The sequence below is a fragment of the Aythya marila genome (assembly GCF_965140915.1).
Source record: "Aythya marila genome assembly, chromosome: 2".
NCBI classification, from domain to species: domain Eukaryota; kingdom Metazoa; phylum Chordata; class Aves; order Anseriformes; family Anatidae; genus Aythya; species Aythya marila.
In genome coordinates, this window is record NC_139043.1 from 91,034,446 (window position 1) to 91,051,130 (window position 16,685).

A 16,685-nucleotide genomic window follows, 5' to 3' on the forward strand; every position below is an offset into this window, starting at 1 on the left:
CAGCTTGTGCTAAACCAAAGGTAGCTTTTGACAACCAAAAAAAAATGGTAGTTCAATTTACTCAAAGTGATTTTCAGTTCAGGTTCTGACATAAGTAGGATAAATACGTTAAGACCGTTAAGACCTTTTTAATGACTGAATCTGATGGTCAAATCTCCAAGGGGTGTCAATGTGTGTAATTCCATTATTTTCAGCTCAGAAATACGTCAGCTGAAATTCTTGCTCTGAGTGAGCAGTCCCTACAATTCTCCAAAGGTGATAATTTCAAATTTTAAACCTTTCCATCATCTTAAGAAGGAACAAAAACAGTGGTATCAACTACACATGAGCTGAAAAATACGTGCTCAAAAAGTATAACAACCAATGCACTCATATTATCAGTGGGCTCAGAAAACAGCCCAATGTGTAACAGCAAAGACAGTAACAACTTTATTTCCAGTTCATTGCCACTTCATATTTCTGAAGATGGCATTATAATCCTCAATGAAAGTAAATGAGATATTTTAACAGAAATGAACATTTGAAATGATCATTTCTATTCCTTTGAAAATTTTCATTTTACAAAGCTTGTATATCTCCTTTGATTCTCATACATACAATTTTTAAACAAGGTAGGGGTAGGGGGTGGAACTTTTGAAGCAGTTATTTCAGCCCCCAAAGTCTTTTTTTTAAAAAAAAAAAAAAAAAAGACATTGTGCTACTTTATAACTAAAGCAGTTTATAATGGTCTCAAAACAACAGTTACAAAAGTGATTTATACACATGAAAAGTTTAAAAAAGTTTTAAGTATGAATTTGCCTTGAAAAAATTTTTCCCATGAAAAATTTCACTCAACTGTAATTAAAGGTGTTCGAGAATCAAATGACCTATTCCTTAAACCAACAAACAGATGAAAAACACATCCTCCTTTGAATGCTACAAATTTTCAAGCAAACAGTTATAGAAAAGCCAAGATACAGTACCACAGGACACACCTACTTCCTTTTAAGTGATTGTAACTACTCAGATAAGCTTGATTTATATCATTTATCATGACACTTAAGTATCCCACTCATTTATCTTGCACAAACAATACAACTGTAAGAACAAAAACCTCTCTTCTTTTATTATAAAATTTTGTCATCTTTTTTTGTTAGGTGCCGGATGCAGTGGCTAGCTAGCTAACTACTGGTGATACCATCAGGTCTCTGTGAGAGACATAAGCACCATTTAATTGCACATTTTGAGAAGCTATGGGTTAGCTAGTATGCAAACTTAAGCAGCATCCGAATGAAAAGAAGCAGTGGCAATGCCTCCACCCAAAAAGGCTGACTGAACCTAGTCTACCATAAGCACGAGATGAAATGTTAGGCTGGTTTTACCAATTGCAGAGAAGGCTTCCTGCCCTCATTAAAACCTTGCTAGTGTAGCCCTTTCTGTACCAGCCTAAAAAAAACCTGACAGCTCCTGTTTCATCTCCACTATATGCCCTCCCCGAACACTGTTCCTCAGTCTGAGTATATTCCGAGCTGTTGCTACCCTGACTTCAGCCACCAGATGCAAGAAGAGCTCAGATTCAACACAGAGCCTGATCTGTTTCAAAAAATGTCAGGCTTTTAATACCACATACACTCTTAAAAAACATCTCTCTTATATTCCTGAAAAAGAAGCATCTATAAAGCAGAATGACCTCTATTGTTGTCTTCTGAATACTACAGCCAGAATATATGAAAAGATAGGCTTCTTGAAGAGAAACCTCACAGTTATTTTGGCTATTTAAATGGAGTCATTATGTGCAGATATGACCATTTGTAGTGTTTGGTCCTACACGTAGCAAATTATGTGGGCTTGAACAAAACCTGAAATGCAGGAGGTTTGGGAGGACCCAGGCTGGGGGAAAAAAATAGGAAAAAAAAAGAAAAATTGCAGTGTGTTACAGTTCCTTTATAAGGTTCAGTTTCAGTGTCTTTAATTCGTATGAAACCTTTTCTCCTCTAACAGTATCTAATCACTACAGCATGAAAAGGAAGGCACTGAACTAAGACAGAGTTACTTAACGACTTGGCACCTCGCATAAAAATCTGTCACTCCCTGGTGAGAATGACAATAACAGCCATGAATGTCAGCATGTGGTGGTAGGTCACGAGAAACTGCCTCTGCCCGGGGAGCCCCAGCACACTTCTGCACAGCAGCCAGCACCACACGCCTTCCCGAACCAACTTGTGTCATGAGCCTTCACAGGAACAAGTCCTAAAGAGAGATCCCCACAACAGAGCTGCTGAGAAATTCATTTTGTTCCCAAGGTAGCAGTCAACGGGGCTACTGAAACCAAAATTGCTTACAGAAGGAAGCACATTCTGGAACATTTCAAGGAACCAGAGGTCCACTGGATCTCCCTTGGGGACCTGATGTAGGTGCTCAGACAGAGGGACCTGGAGGGCACCACATCTTCCAATGACTTATGTGCCCTCCTCATCATCTGCCAAGCTAGCACCAAAGTCCACTGCGGGAGCCCCCTTTCTATATTTCTCTACAGAAATATACAGGTTTTATCCCTCTTTGCTTTCCATGTTCTGCTGCAAGAACTTCTGTTTGTCTGTTCTTTGCCACCTGGAATAAATCTCTCTCTCCCTCCATGCTCCCAGTCTCTGGACGAGAGGTGGAGGCTAAAAGCTCCATGATTTACAAGGATACAGCCACCTGCATGAAGGTTGACTTGCCTTCAGGTGCTAACTTACGGGGAAAATAAAATACTGGCTGATTTTTGGCTTCAAAGATTCCTCTGAGTGTAATATGGTAGTGAAATCCTGAGGAGAAAAATGATGGGTAAAGGGAAGAAGAGGAACAATGCTTGACAGATGTGTTCTACTGTGTATCGAAGACATAGCCTAACAGGCTAAACAAGCACACAGAAGCACACAAATCTTCTCAGCCTGTGTTCTGTTTCATTCTTTAGTTTCTTTTCCGAAGTTATGTCCACCTGAAGTTAAGAGACAATAATATGTGTTCTTTCACTCTGACAGACAAGCTTTTCTCAGAAGACAGGTCAGCCCTCCAGAAGATTATTTGGACACTTGAAAGCTGTTGTCAGCATCAAACTTTCTGAATAAAGTGTTTTGTTTTTTTTTTTAAACTGGGATTGTATATACTTAGCCGAAATACTACAAAGCTCCTTGCTGCAGAGTAGCAGCCTAATCCAAAAACATCTTGTGGGCTTTTCCTTACCTTCTTTATTTGAGCTCTGTTTCTTTTAAGAGACAAAATTCCCTCCCCTCCCTTGTCCTCACAATGAAAATGTATCTGCAGTCTAGATGAACTCGTGATGCTCCTGTGGTCCAACAGATGAATAAATGATGATAAAGAAACTGTTCTTTTCTCCAGCTCAGGAGCAAAACACCTAGGTTACCTGGTCAACACCCACAATCTAAACTCAAATAAATTACAAATTCTACCTCTCCGTACAGCAATCAGGACAGACATTAGAAACGCTGCTTGCAAAAGAGCCTAGGCACAGGTTAAGGACACTGCCAGAGAAATGTACTTTGACTGGGGTATTCATCAAATTAACCTCATCTGGAAGGTCTGAGTTTTGCTCCTTTCTCTGTAGTTCTGAGATTAAGGATACAATTACAAACAATTCATCTGCATCTGACTTCAGGCAACAGGTCACAGAGGTTTTTAATACTGGCAATGAAGCTAAAGTACATACCCGAGTATCCTATCTGCAATCTTTAATGCAGACTGGTATGTAAAGGGTATGCAACAGTTCAGCTTGAAGTTATGAATTTGATGCAGAAATTTCTCGGTGAGGATTCTTGTCATGTCTTGTAAAAAGCCACAGTGGCTGATCTGTTAATGTCTCTGTAGGGGTGAGGTCAGGCTGATGCATGTTTAACTACTCACTTTGGTTTTGGTAAAACTGGTTGAAATTTCTCACGTGGAGAATGATTTTTATTTATTTATTTTTTGACTGACCGTTTAGTCCAACTCTGCCTACTTAAGTCCATTCTGATTCTAAGAAAACAAAACTTGATTGGATTCACTGAAGTTCAAGTCGGGGAAAACCAAGCACATAGTTTTTGATCAGCTTCAATTTTGACCTGCCTAACCATTCTTTTATATGTCTATTTGTCCAGGGAAATGTGTTCTTTCACTTGAGGACACAAACTGTCCATAATCGCTCAGGTGACTCGCCTATTTTCTACTCCCAAATGCCAACACAGACATCTCCTACTACAACTCTTGCTAGAACTTCAGCTCTGTGACGCTTACGAACTATATACTTAGAAACTATCCATGGTTAAAGCCCTGGACTTAAAGACATGGAGTCAGTTGGCAGTTTTTGTAAGAAATGCTGTTAGGTACAGTGTCGAGGAGAGCCTTGCGGGCCACAGCCTTCCCTATCAACTGAAATCCCTGAATAAAATTCCTAAATAAAATTCACTTTGTGGGTCTTGAAGTCTTGAGCAGTCGATAAGCAGACGTACAACAAATTCCTTTTCTATGAGAACATTTCTGCCACTCCAGAACCTTAGTTTTCCTTACAAAAAATGAAAGCTTTTTCTTTAGAAAAATATTTTCTTGAGTAATGATTCAAAAGAGTCCTAAGTCAGTGCCACTGACAGAAAAAGTCACTGTGTAGAGTACACTTTGTTGGATAAACTATAACAAACTCCCTGTATACACACTTATATGCTACCCTGACATTCACTGAAAGTCTAATATGGAGAGGTACTGAGATGCTAGCTTCAGATTGAAAACGTGTACAGATTATGGAAACATCTGTACACTTGGTACCTCGCTCATGTTGCCATATTCTGACAGCATGTTCAGAGAGACAAAGTTCTCTGAAAAAAATATGGTTCAAATTCACACTGCACTGTGCACTTCAGCAGGGTGTAAATTTGATACCAAGAGATAATAATTCAACTGTTAATACAGACAATTTCACTCTGCAGGTGAGAAAGGAAAGGGAAAAATGCAAGAATGCCCCCAGTATTTTGCATGGCATTCCTCCCTTGAAGATATATGGAGTTATATGTAAGAAATATAATCTCTTCAGTAAGAAAAAATGCAGGACAAAGGCACACCACACTGAAAGGCAGCTAAACTCAAAGCCTAGTGTATGTACCATGATGCATGATGCCATGGCAGGGAAATGTCATTCTGATGATTTGTATGAGCAAAGCTTACTCTGCAGTGGGTGCCTGTGATTTTACTTCTCCTCGTACAACTTGATATAATTTAATATTTTCCACTCTTCTTTTCTGGTGTGCAGCATCATCAAGCTGTGAGATAACATTTAATTTTATGTTACACGTTGAGCAGCTCCTAATGTAATTAGTCTTAATGTAACAGCATAATTTGGTTTTGGATGGAAAGATTTACAAAGAAAATTAGAATAAATGAATGCACAAAACACCAGCTGGTGCTTATACCTACTCCCACATAAGAAGAATATTTCTATTTGCAATCCTATGAAAGATGAGATAATTTGGATAACAAGGATCAACAAAGGGTGATGCAGCAGTTGGTCTAAACAGAAAGAAATCCGCAGACAAATCCTGAACCATGTGGGATGTAAAGCATGCCAGAGCTGGCAACAATCCAAAAGCATGTTACGAGGGAAAATAAACATTGCAGTCCATAAATGTACCACATGGAGCACAGCAGCAAGTGCTTGTCACAGCAGTGACAAGAACTGTAGTAATTCATCAGGCAATTTGAGGGCTTCAGTGGAAGAGGGCTCTTTGCTGACAACTGGGCACCTTCCTCATAAATACTGGAACTTGCACTTTCACATATGATCAGGATTTTGCATGAGAGGCTGTACAACCTCTGTCCTTGGAGTTTTTCAAAATTCAGCAACACAAAACCATGGCTGACCTGATCTAGTGTTGATCACTGTCCTGCTTTGAGCAGGAGCCTAGATTAGATGCGCTCCAGACTTCCTCTCCAATCACCAGTTCCATAATTCTGTGATAACTAAAATTTCTCAGAAACAACGTCCATTATTGCTATTCAATTTTTCAAAAGCTAACCTCAAAAGAGTACATCTTTAACTATCTAGACAGTCATGTGTGTAACAGTAAACAGCTGCTCACAGACTGAAGACTACCATTTAGCAGATGATGAAGAAGGTGTTCTTTACAACTACCAGTGCTTGAAGACCTTCAGCCAGACCACCAGAATCAGACATGTAACATACCTAAACTTCCCTAAGCTCCGAGAGACCACCAAGAAAAAAGTACACTGTCAGCAAAACCTCTCCAAATAATTCATATCTTACACATTTGACTTCAGTTGCTTATCAAACTTTGCTCAACTTTAGGCATTTTTGATAACATTTCCACTGTCTGACCTGTCTCAAGATGAAAATTTGGCTTGGCAAACAGGGTGTGCATGATGATAGCCACCATTTGGTCATATTTCAAAGTATGAGCAATTCCTAACATTTAGACAAATTTAGTTTAATTTTTCACACACTGAAATTCCTGAATCAAGTGCAGCTGAATTAATACCAGGAATTATATTCAGCTATGGAAGAGAATAAAATAAAGCTAAAGAGAACAAAATAAGAAATATGTAGACCTGTATGTTAAATGTAGCCAAACTCTGTGTATATGAACCTGTGTGCACATGCACACATATATACACACTGTAGAAATACCTAGGTGGTCATAGCCAGAGAGAAAATTGATACTTAAAAGAGTTTTCAGGAGAGGTTCATTTATAGATACCAGGGAAGTTGTGCAGATGGTGCTTCTGTCTGGCAAAGCATTGAGCAAGGGAAGGAATAATGAAAGGAATTCTCTTGATGGGGTTCTGTGGTTAGCCATATACTTATTACATTTAACTGATGAAGCAGGCTGGCAATTAAGTGGGATATTTCTGGAGAGAAAGTTCAGGAAGTTATCTCGCTGGCAGCCCATCCCTTTACTAAGAAGTGGGTGAGGCTTATAAAGAGGTGAAGAGGTGACTATGTGATCCACATTCACTTGATATGCTGCAGGCAAGAAACCTCTGTAGTGATGCCCATGAGATGGGACAGGCCCATGAGATGGGACAGATGAAGAGGAGAGTGCGCCCAGAGATGATATTCAGCTGGGTAACTACAATTTTCATTTTTATATTTCCTACAATATTTTATACTTCCTTCACTATACAAACGTTCTGGCAGACAGCCTGAACCCAAATCTCTCAAGGCTAAAATAATTGAATAAAAAATCCCAATTGGAGGCAGGTGATGAGAGCCTTTACCAAAAATACGCATAAGAACACACAGTAATCTCTGACCTCAATTACATTAGATATCTAATCAGGGAATTCTCCCTGAGCACCTCTCCCTTGACACTTCCATCTGGACACCGAGTTAGATGTCTGGGTGTAAGGAAGATTTCAAGAGATGAGACAATACCTCTATTACTTGCTCAAAATCTCTTCTGGCCCAATCAGCACTAAGACAGATCCTCCTCTACGAACACTAAAGAAGAGTATGTTCTGTTCAAAAGGCTTTTCTAGCTCTTGTAAAAGACAAATTCCTCTTGTTGGACTGACGTGACCACTGCCTTCCTTTGCCATGGGAGTGGCAGACTGGGCCCTTCCCAAAGAGTGATGCTCTCTCAATGAGTTTTTTGAATAGCTGAATAACTGAGAGCACACGAAATTCATCATCTGTAGAGACTCTGAGCTACCATAGCTCCTTCTCAACTGTCCTGATGGAGTTTTACTACTTCCTGTAGTAAAACTACAGATGGAGTAGATGTTGCCAAAGAACTTGGGGTGGGAGTGTTATTTTGCAATCTCTCATCAAATCTGCTCCAGCTTTGACTGAGTAAAATGAGATTGTACCTAACACTCTAAGTACAAGAAAGACATCCCAAAAGAAGTACTATAAAAGTCACTGCAAAATGCTAATTCCAAACTAGAGCAGTATTCTCAAAAACACATTTTTGCTACATGCCTTAACAAAGCATTCCTCACTATGCAAAGTGGTAACTGCAAACTAGTTGTATTTCTTCTTAATTTGATATAGGCAATATAAAAGATAAACGAATACTCACAAATGCATAAATAACCCATTTTCCCAGGTATTTTGTCTTCCCTAATCCAACATCTTGCTCTGCCTTGCCCAAATTGCTTACGCCCCAGCTGTAGCTAGGCTGAACTTCTCTGTACATCTTATTTGGGTGTTGATGAAAACATGTGCTTTTAAGTCTGTTGCAACAGACCTGTAATAAGGACACCTCTAACTCTTCTTGGCAGGATTCCTGTGCCTTATCAAGATAACTCGGGGCTCTCCTACTTAACGCGCTTTTGAAATTCCCCTCCCACTGTTGCTTTCATTTGACTTTGTTCAGCTGAGAGCTGTGTCATGTGCAGCCTGGACGGATCCAGCTGTAGTAACAGCATAATTTCCCTCCTTACTGCCACTGTCCAGATCTGCTGCTTTGCTAGGGGTTATCAGCAAAACTGCAGAGTCAGCAAAGGGGATGCATGACTATGTCTCAATTCATAGTGCACTCTATCAGCCTTAACCAAAGAGTAAGGAAAGCATCAGCGAGGACACTGCAGCACTTACTGGGTTGACTCAGTCACTAGCTTTTCCCTCACTGAAACAGTTTTGGAGGGGAAAAAAAAAATAATTAAAAAAAAAAAAACAAAAAAAAACAAAAAAAACATCCTGTCCAGAGGAGGGAGAGTTATACAGATGAGCAGCACTGCTCTTCAGAATCCAGGAGGAGAGGGAACTGTACTCTCCCTGTGGCCCATCATCCTCCTGCAGCTTAATCTGACGTATACAGGTTAGGTATTAACTGGAAGATCAGGAGACAAACGTTGTACTTCCATCCTGTGAACCTAACAACACAGCAAATTTCATAAGCCTTGTCCTCTGAAAGCAGAATAACTAGTGCAATTTCAGCATCAGCAGTTGTGTTTTTTTTCCCCATATATAATGACTTAGGTATATAAGGATCTGCAGTTTGCCAACAGACGCAGAACACAGGTGAATTAACCAACAGATGCATGACGACTTTGCATAAGCACAGCATTTTACACCACTCTGAGGCCATACCCAACAAAATGACCACAGCCCTGCTTGTAGCAAAACTGGCTATACCACACATATATATGAGTAATTGCTAGCTGAACCAGAACTAATTCTACAAAGAGCTATAGCAATTGTTAGACAAATTGAGTTTGCCATGGCAGATGCTAAAATAATTGCTCAGGGGGATTGCAGGCCATATCTAAGCAGCTAAATCATTAGAAGTGTAATCTTCAGACTGGCAATGGATGAGCAGAGATGGTGGTAGCAAAGAGAGCACAGTTTTTTAATCAAACAAGCACTACTGCCCTTCTTCCTCACCTTCTATTTCCTTGTTTGCATGAAGAATTCAAGCTTCAGTTAATGATCAAATCTGCATGTTTGCTTACTAGCTAGCCTGAACAAATGTTGCAAGGTCTTGGGTCTGGAAAAAACAGAGCATTTAGCTAGTGTATTGTACAGTCATCAGAAATGAAATAGAGGAAGTCACTGGCCCTGCTATAAATCCCTTGCCAAAAGAGAAGAATATTGTTAAATAGCCGTGGCAGTTACTGCTTTTGACTGGCAATACGTTTCCTCAAACATTCACACAGGTGTTGTCTACTGGCACAGACATCCACAGGAATGTCTGCATGGGTACTTGCAGGAATAAAAATAATTATATTCCATGTGGAGGACTGCTTTACAAAGGATACTTGTATATTTCTTGACTGAAGCAGAGAAAAACTCCCAGGTTACGTGTCTGACCAGTATTAATCAACCCTTGACTCTACTCACATGCAACTCCTAGCAGAGCAAAGTCTCATTTGTGTCTATCCAGGGCCTCAAAATAGAGGTTGCATATAGGAAGCTTGTGGCAAACAGGTCACATGCTGGCTGTCTGCAGCCATGCATATGTCCCTGCAGAATGAGGTACCACTTGAAGGAGAAAGAGAATTGGTTAGACACTACATTTACTTTGCATTATTATCCAAGATCTGAATGCAGGCTGTTAAAATGGGTCTGTTCCTGAGCATTGATTACTTGTATATTTGCACCTCCAGAACACAGGCACAAAGCAATAAAATAATACAATTTCATTTGGCACGACTGACTGTAGAGGAAACAATGCTTGACATAAACTAGATAAAAATAAATATTAGACACGACTACACCAGACTGCTGCATACCAAGACCTCCAGAGTGTTTTTTATGAGTTCATAAGCTTGGATGTATGCAATAGAGCAGAGTAAAATGAGTTTTGCAGCCAGGTTGCCAACCTTACTCATGCTGAATAGTAGTTCACCTCACACAGGACACAACTTGTTTACAACTCAGCATCTATCAATCTATTACCAAATATGAAAGAGAAATGTTTTCCTACAGATGTTATGCAGAAGGTCAGCAAAGGTCAGTAAGGAAAACGAGTCTTTAGCCATCTTCTAAATCTCACAGGGGTTTGCAAACCAGGTCCTCCCAATCTGCTTCTGGAAGTGACAGTAATTCAACAAAGGGTGTAATGGCAAAGACATTTCACAATACACATTTCTATTAAACAAAGAAACAGGTCACTGGATAACATACATGAAGAATTTTCTCATTGGCCCTAAGAAAGTTGTGTACAGATCTAGAAATGGCAAGGGCACAGGAGGAGAATTGGAGATTTTAAATATCAAGTAGACTTTGCAGCCCCTTGGACAAACAAATGGGAAAATCAGTGTCTGCCAGGTTAGAAGATAAAGCTCTGCAAGATGACCTGAGATTACAGATGTGGGGAACCAGGAACTACACTGCTCATCCAGCCTTTTCTATAAGATGTTTAAATGTCTTATTTTAGTTATAAGAGCCACGACTAAAAAGTTATAACTAAAAATGAGATGACTAGTGCTCTGGTATATGTACTACATACAGAAAAACATATATAAACATATATTGAGTGCACTAGCATAATTAGCTGACTAACAGTGATATTGCCATGCTTTAAATCCATTATCTTTTTTTTTTCTTTCTTTTTTTTTTTTCCTCAAGCTGCTCTTTTCTTTCTGAAACTAAAGACGGCCAAAGCAATGGCACTACCATGCATTTAGAGGCAGGCAATTTTCAAATAACCATGCTGTAAACTCCACTCTAATCACTTGCTGAAAGACACCATACTGTGCTATTCAAATAATATTTAAATACAACTAATAGGCCCCTTCCGTTCAAAAAAAAAAAAAAAAAAAAAAAAAGACCTGATTTTTTTTAATTTTATTTTTACCTTGCTCTTATCAATTGTTTAAACATATACACTCATCCTGATTTTTAGAGTTGAGCTTTTATTAATTCTTCAACTACAGCTGCTCCATGTGTGTAAGATAAGTCCCCTTCTGACAGACAATTTCTCCTCAGGTCATTGCTTGGTGAACTTATGAACTTTACACCGCAGTTTGGGGATGAATGAATGGACTTTTAACATGTGTTTGAGATAATGTTTGGAAAATGGCTCACTATATCAAGTATTTATTTGATATTTTCCCTACGGACAAGAAGCAACAGACCTTACATTAGGGTCCTGCAGGCTGGAGGTCTTACTGGGATTTACAAAAGAGGTCTCTTCTTTCACAGCCTGTTAAAAGAAGGAGCCAAAGTTTAGTACAACATCCATACACTTAGGATTGTATATATGTTTATTTAAAAATATTCCTGTAAGTACCCCGTGATACTACAATATCCAAACGTCCACTCTGCCCCGATTTTAAAAGCACGTATTATTTTTTTTTTTTTTATCATCTCCCACTGCTGAGATTCACTGTGATAAGCTATAATGTACAATGTATAGAGAGCAACAGTGATCAGAAGAGCTTGGGCTGGGATAAAGGAGGAGAAGCAAAGGAATACTGTTATTGTGTTTCACCCAGAAGGCATCTGAGTTGAAATAATAAAAATCAACCTGGGCAAACATGCTGATATTTGAGTTTTTCTTTTAATTGGAGTAAAACAAATATTTATGTAGTCTAAGCAAAATCATGCCAACTCTCACAGCTTTTCATTCAGTCTTTGAAAAATTTTTTGAAAAAAATGGGATCCCCTACATACAATCACACTGCACATGCAATTCACAGAAAATCTCACCCATTCTACTCCCTGCTAAATTACAGAGTCCCGTCTCTCCCATACCATTTGTCTATAGAGTAGAAAATACTACTATTGCAGAATGACTTACATGAAAATTACATGATTACCAAGGAAACACCCAATTCAGGCAGGTGTTGTTAGATTATACTCTTCAACTGAGATGCAGGGTTCCACAACCCACGTGTAAATGCCCATGTCAGGGCAACACTGCACCCCTCTACAGAAAATACTGGCTGAAGACACAAGAGCTCTCCAAATCAGTAATGGACTTGGCAGGCTCTGACATTTCCATTCTGCTAAATGGATAGATGGATCTGATAGAGGCCTACAACACAGTCATTCTTCAGCTTTCAACATCTGAACCAAAATAACTTGAGGACACTGGTTGAGATCAAATTCCATTAAACGTGTCAGTCTCATCCTCTTCAAAAAGGATGAGACAGGTTCTTTCACATCAAATCAAAGGACTTTACAGGCATGTAAAAAATTGTAAATTTGAGAAGACTTTCCATTCAACACAAATTGATATATTCCATTTTAGGGTACTCACAAGAAAAAGAAAGGAAATCAAGGCCTGAGTTTCTTCTTTACGTTACTGATGAACTACAAAATACCAAGAGGATGCTCACTGCTTGGGGAAATCACACAAGTTGTGACAGTTTTAGGCCCATTTCCCCCTTGTGCTGGGGTGCACAAACCCCCATTGCCACTTCACAGGTCATTATTTACCAGAGCATCAGCCATGGTGGGAACAGGCAGTGCAAGCTGGTACACACAATTAACTATATGGACAATTAAACTGGGGCCACAGGGAGCCTGGCAGAAAGCGAATTCACTCCTGGGACACCTACAGCCCAGGCAAGTACCTGAGGTGATGGGCTGAGGAGTGTTTTGACTTAAGTCCCTCTTAGCCCTCCCTGTTAGAGTTTCTGCACCTTGTATATTAATACTGAAATTGTCATCAGTATCATCAGCAGGTCTGTCTCCAGAAAGGAGAACAGGACCCATAATAGGTACTGGAGAAGCTCTACCCCAGCACAGTGCTCTTACATATTTGGATTTAATCTCCTCGTCCAGAAGTTTCCTAAATCTTGGGAGAATGATTTAAACATTAAGGAGTCAGATGAAGGGGTGCCACAATTACAACATTGTCACCATTGTAACTCAGCCACTAAATGTTTTACAGTTGAAGTGCTCAGTGAATTAGCATCATGTCCTGAATAATTTCAAGACAAGGAGTGTGATTTTTTAATTTTAAGAAATTTGTAATTGTAAGAAATTTAGCTCAGTTCTAGAAAATGTTGTTGTTGTTGTTGTTTGGTTGTTTCTTTTGTTTCCTACTGGCCACCTAGTAGCTCTGCCTAGACTAATATTTAGTCACAATCTAGTGCTCTCTTGGAAAGAAAGAAAGATGTTTTGTTTTTTTTTAAGGAATTGAGAGAAAGCATTGAAAATCACATTTTGTTGGCATAGATGAGCACTTAAGTAATTTTTCTTTGTTCTGGAGAAATTACAATGCTTTTTATAAAGCTGTTGGGTTTCTGAAAGCTGTAAACATGAATCCAGCTGTCAGAAACTTAATACACAGTGTCTTCTCGCACACTGATGTCTTAGCAACATTTTATTGTTAAGCCTGACAAGCTAGCTGCTTATTATGCATCAAATTGGCTATCTTTTAAAACCCTAATTTTTACTTTATTTCAATTTTCACCAAATTAATTGAGCTGCATTTTAAGATGCACTTGAACACAACAACAGAAAGGAGAACATGGGGATGGAAGATGCAATGCAGAGGCTGCAACCAAGAATGGAATGATTAAAATTCCACCTACTTAAACACCATGAGATCTCATTAGCCAGTTGAGAGGGCTTCATTGTATTATTCCCTAATAACTGGACCTTGGTTTCTTTTCAGTTCTGTGACTACATTATCATTCTGTTTTGACTTGTATGCATTAGAAGGTTAAGTCTGCTTCTCAAGAAGTGGTATACTCCTCAACGGCATGGCCAGCATCCCAAGTAACTTCCCTTTGTATTAATTTTCTCAATTATTACTCGTGGTTTAGAGAACAGAAAAGACTGGTGTACCTACAAATAAGAACTACAAGACTAGTGAGCAAGTAATCTCACTATGAACTGGGGGCTTTCAGCAAATAACACTCAAAGACCATGCAAAGACATCCTCCACCTTACTGAAAAGATGTGACCCATAACATAAAACAAGAGTTAACACTTGTACACAACACACACACACACTCTCACAATAACGTGCCTAGATGCTCTGAGCTCATGTGCTAGAGGCAGGATTTGGATTTCCACAGCACTGTGCTACTCCACCATGAGTAGGTCTCCATCACCCACAGAAAGCCCAGCACTGAGATGTGTTAAAGGACAAGAGGCAGTGCCATGGAGCTGCTCAGACTCCCCTAGCCAAGGCAGATTCTCCTTCACCCAGAGGTTGCTGCTCTGAGAGGAAGAGGTCTCAGGGCATGTGGGGCATGGCAGACCTGCAAACATCATTTACACAGAATCAGATTAATTTGATAATTACCCAAAGAGAAACAAGCTGGCTCTTCTGGCTACCAGATTTCAAGGCAAACGAAATTAAGTGTTGAGCCATGCAATCCATCCACTAAATATCATTCGCCTTTTCTACTCTCTTATCTGCACTAGGCCCAGAGCAAAAAAAAAAAAAAGTTCAAATTTAATATGCCATAAACTTTCTTGGTAGCAGTAGAAACTAAGCTAAAGCATTCCTTTCTCAGTCTAGAGACAAGAAACACACACAGACGGAAACACCATTGTACGGGTTCTCTTCATAGGTGACTGCTAAGAAACATTAGTTTCAACAAAAGATGAAGAGGATAAAAACATTTGAGTAACACCAAATTGTGCTCACGGCTCTCTAAGCAATCTACATACAGGCTGCCAGGCTGGCCCTGACAGTTTTCAGCCTGCTTTTCAATTGAGCTGAGCACTCAGCAGCTCTGATGCTGTCCCGGCAGCCAGATCCTTTGGAGCCTTAGAGAGGGAAAGGGACATTCCAGGGACACCACCTCGGATGCTGCTGAATTCTCTAGCAGGAGTGGGAATGCTTTTGTCCCAAAGGAACAATTGTATGTATGAATTCATAAGCCCCAGTGGCTGGATTTGCCTAGTGAAGAGTAGCTCCTTCTATTTTCTTGTGAAGGAAGAGCTAGCCCTAGAAAGATGGGCAACAGGACCTCAAAATGGGATTTGGCTGCACTGGGTGTATGCTGAGTAGGACAATGTAGAAAGACCAAACTTTGGCTGCAGCCTTCCACGTAACCCACATATCAATTAATTGGCTTCTGCGCAGCCAATTAATTCTGGCTGGGACTTTGGGCTGATGAGCCTCCAACAAAGCACCGCATAACACGGGTTCCAGTCTTCAAAGTTCAACCAAATGTCCAGGGGAGCTAGTGCACTGTGTGTCCCTCTTCCACCACAAGGGAAATCTCTGCAGCTCTCATCTAATCCACAACAGGATTAATTTGAATCAACAAAAAAAGGCTTAATGAAGAAACTGATTGCTGCAGCCAAGAGTGAGGGTCAGATTCTTGTCCGAGAAAGAAAGAGACTGAAAGGATCTTATGAAACACACAATGTCTCTTACTTAGCAATTTCACAAAGTTCTTAGTGACAGAAAGGAGGGAGGAATGTCACAGCTTTCACATTTGGAGATCTTCAAAGGTAAAGAAGCAATGGTCTCGGTGCAGTGGTCTGGAAGCATTTCACCTTGTTGGCCCTTTCTACTTGTGTGATGATGCTAAGCAGGCCTGATGCCTAACAGGTTTTTCAGCTCTTTATCAACATTTTTGTCATTTGTCAAACACGTTGATTGTTGGCTGTTCTCATTAGATAATATGGGCTAAGCAACACATCACTGGGAAAAACATCCTGCCAAGGTAAAACCACCTTGGTGATTTAATATGTCAAACGAATCATTTCAGGCAGAAAAACACAATGTTTAAGTCTCTTGGGAATGGACCACTGATTTTTGTGTTTTGTTTTATTTTGTTTTTTTTCCCCCTGAGCAGTGCCTGGCACCACACATCTCCCGGGCTATGTCAGGGCTCCAGCACATCACCACAATTAACAGCACTCGTCTGATCACGTACTGGCACTAACAGACGTGCCAGTGAGAAGACGTAACCCACATCTCAACGTGTTGTCACAGTCTTGTGACACTGCTGCTGCATTTGCCTCCAGCATCCCGGGGAATAAATTAAAGGTTTCCCTCTTTCAGACATCCTGTTTATTTAAATCCTCCCTGCCCTCCTCAGCAAAGCTGAGGCATCTTCTCCTCTATCTTTGAGGTAACATGGCTGACACACTTACAGTGAGCTTCCGTGTATCATATATTGGTCATCCTGGCCGACACGCATTCAAAAACGTGTATTTTTATACCCCTGACACCTTTTCTTTCCTGTAGCCTTGCTTTTAAAGCTGAGCAAACCTGTTTCCCTGCAGAGACTGAAGGCAGGGAATGTGAAGCCGAGCCATTTTTAAATTCCATTGTTATGAACAATTATCAGCAATG

At 39.9% G+C, this 16,685-nt stretch overlaps 1 protein-coding gene across 6 annotated transcripts in view; it reads right to left on the bottom strand.

The window, feature by feature from the left end:
- Positions 1-16,685, bottom strand: part of EPB41L4B (erythrocyte membrane protein band 4.1 like 4B) — a 169,365-nt gene that overhangs the window by 35,940 nt on the left and 116,740 nt on the right. For all 6 annotated transcript variants that reach the window (XR_014316967.1, XM_082754028.1, XM_082754027.1 and 3 more), the window contains one exon: positions 11,545-11,612. Coding sequence is in view for 5 of the 6 variants with exons in the window: in XM_082754028.1 (XP_082610154.1) it covers positions 11,545-11,612 (68 nt within the window). In the remaining variant the exon portion in view is untranslated. The remainder of the gene's footprint in view (positions 1-11,544; positions 11,613-16,685) is intronic.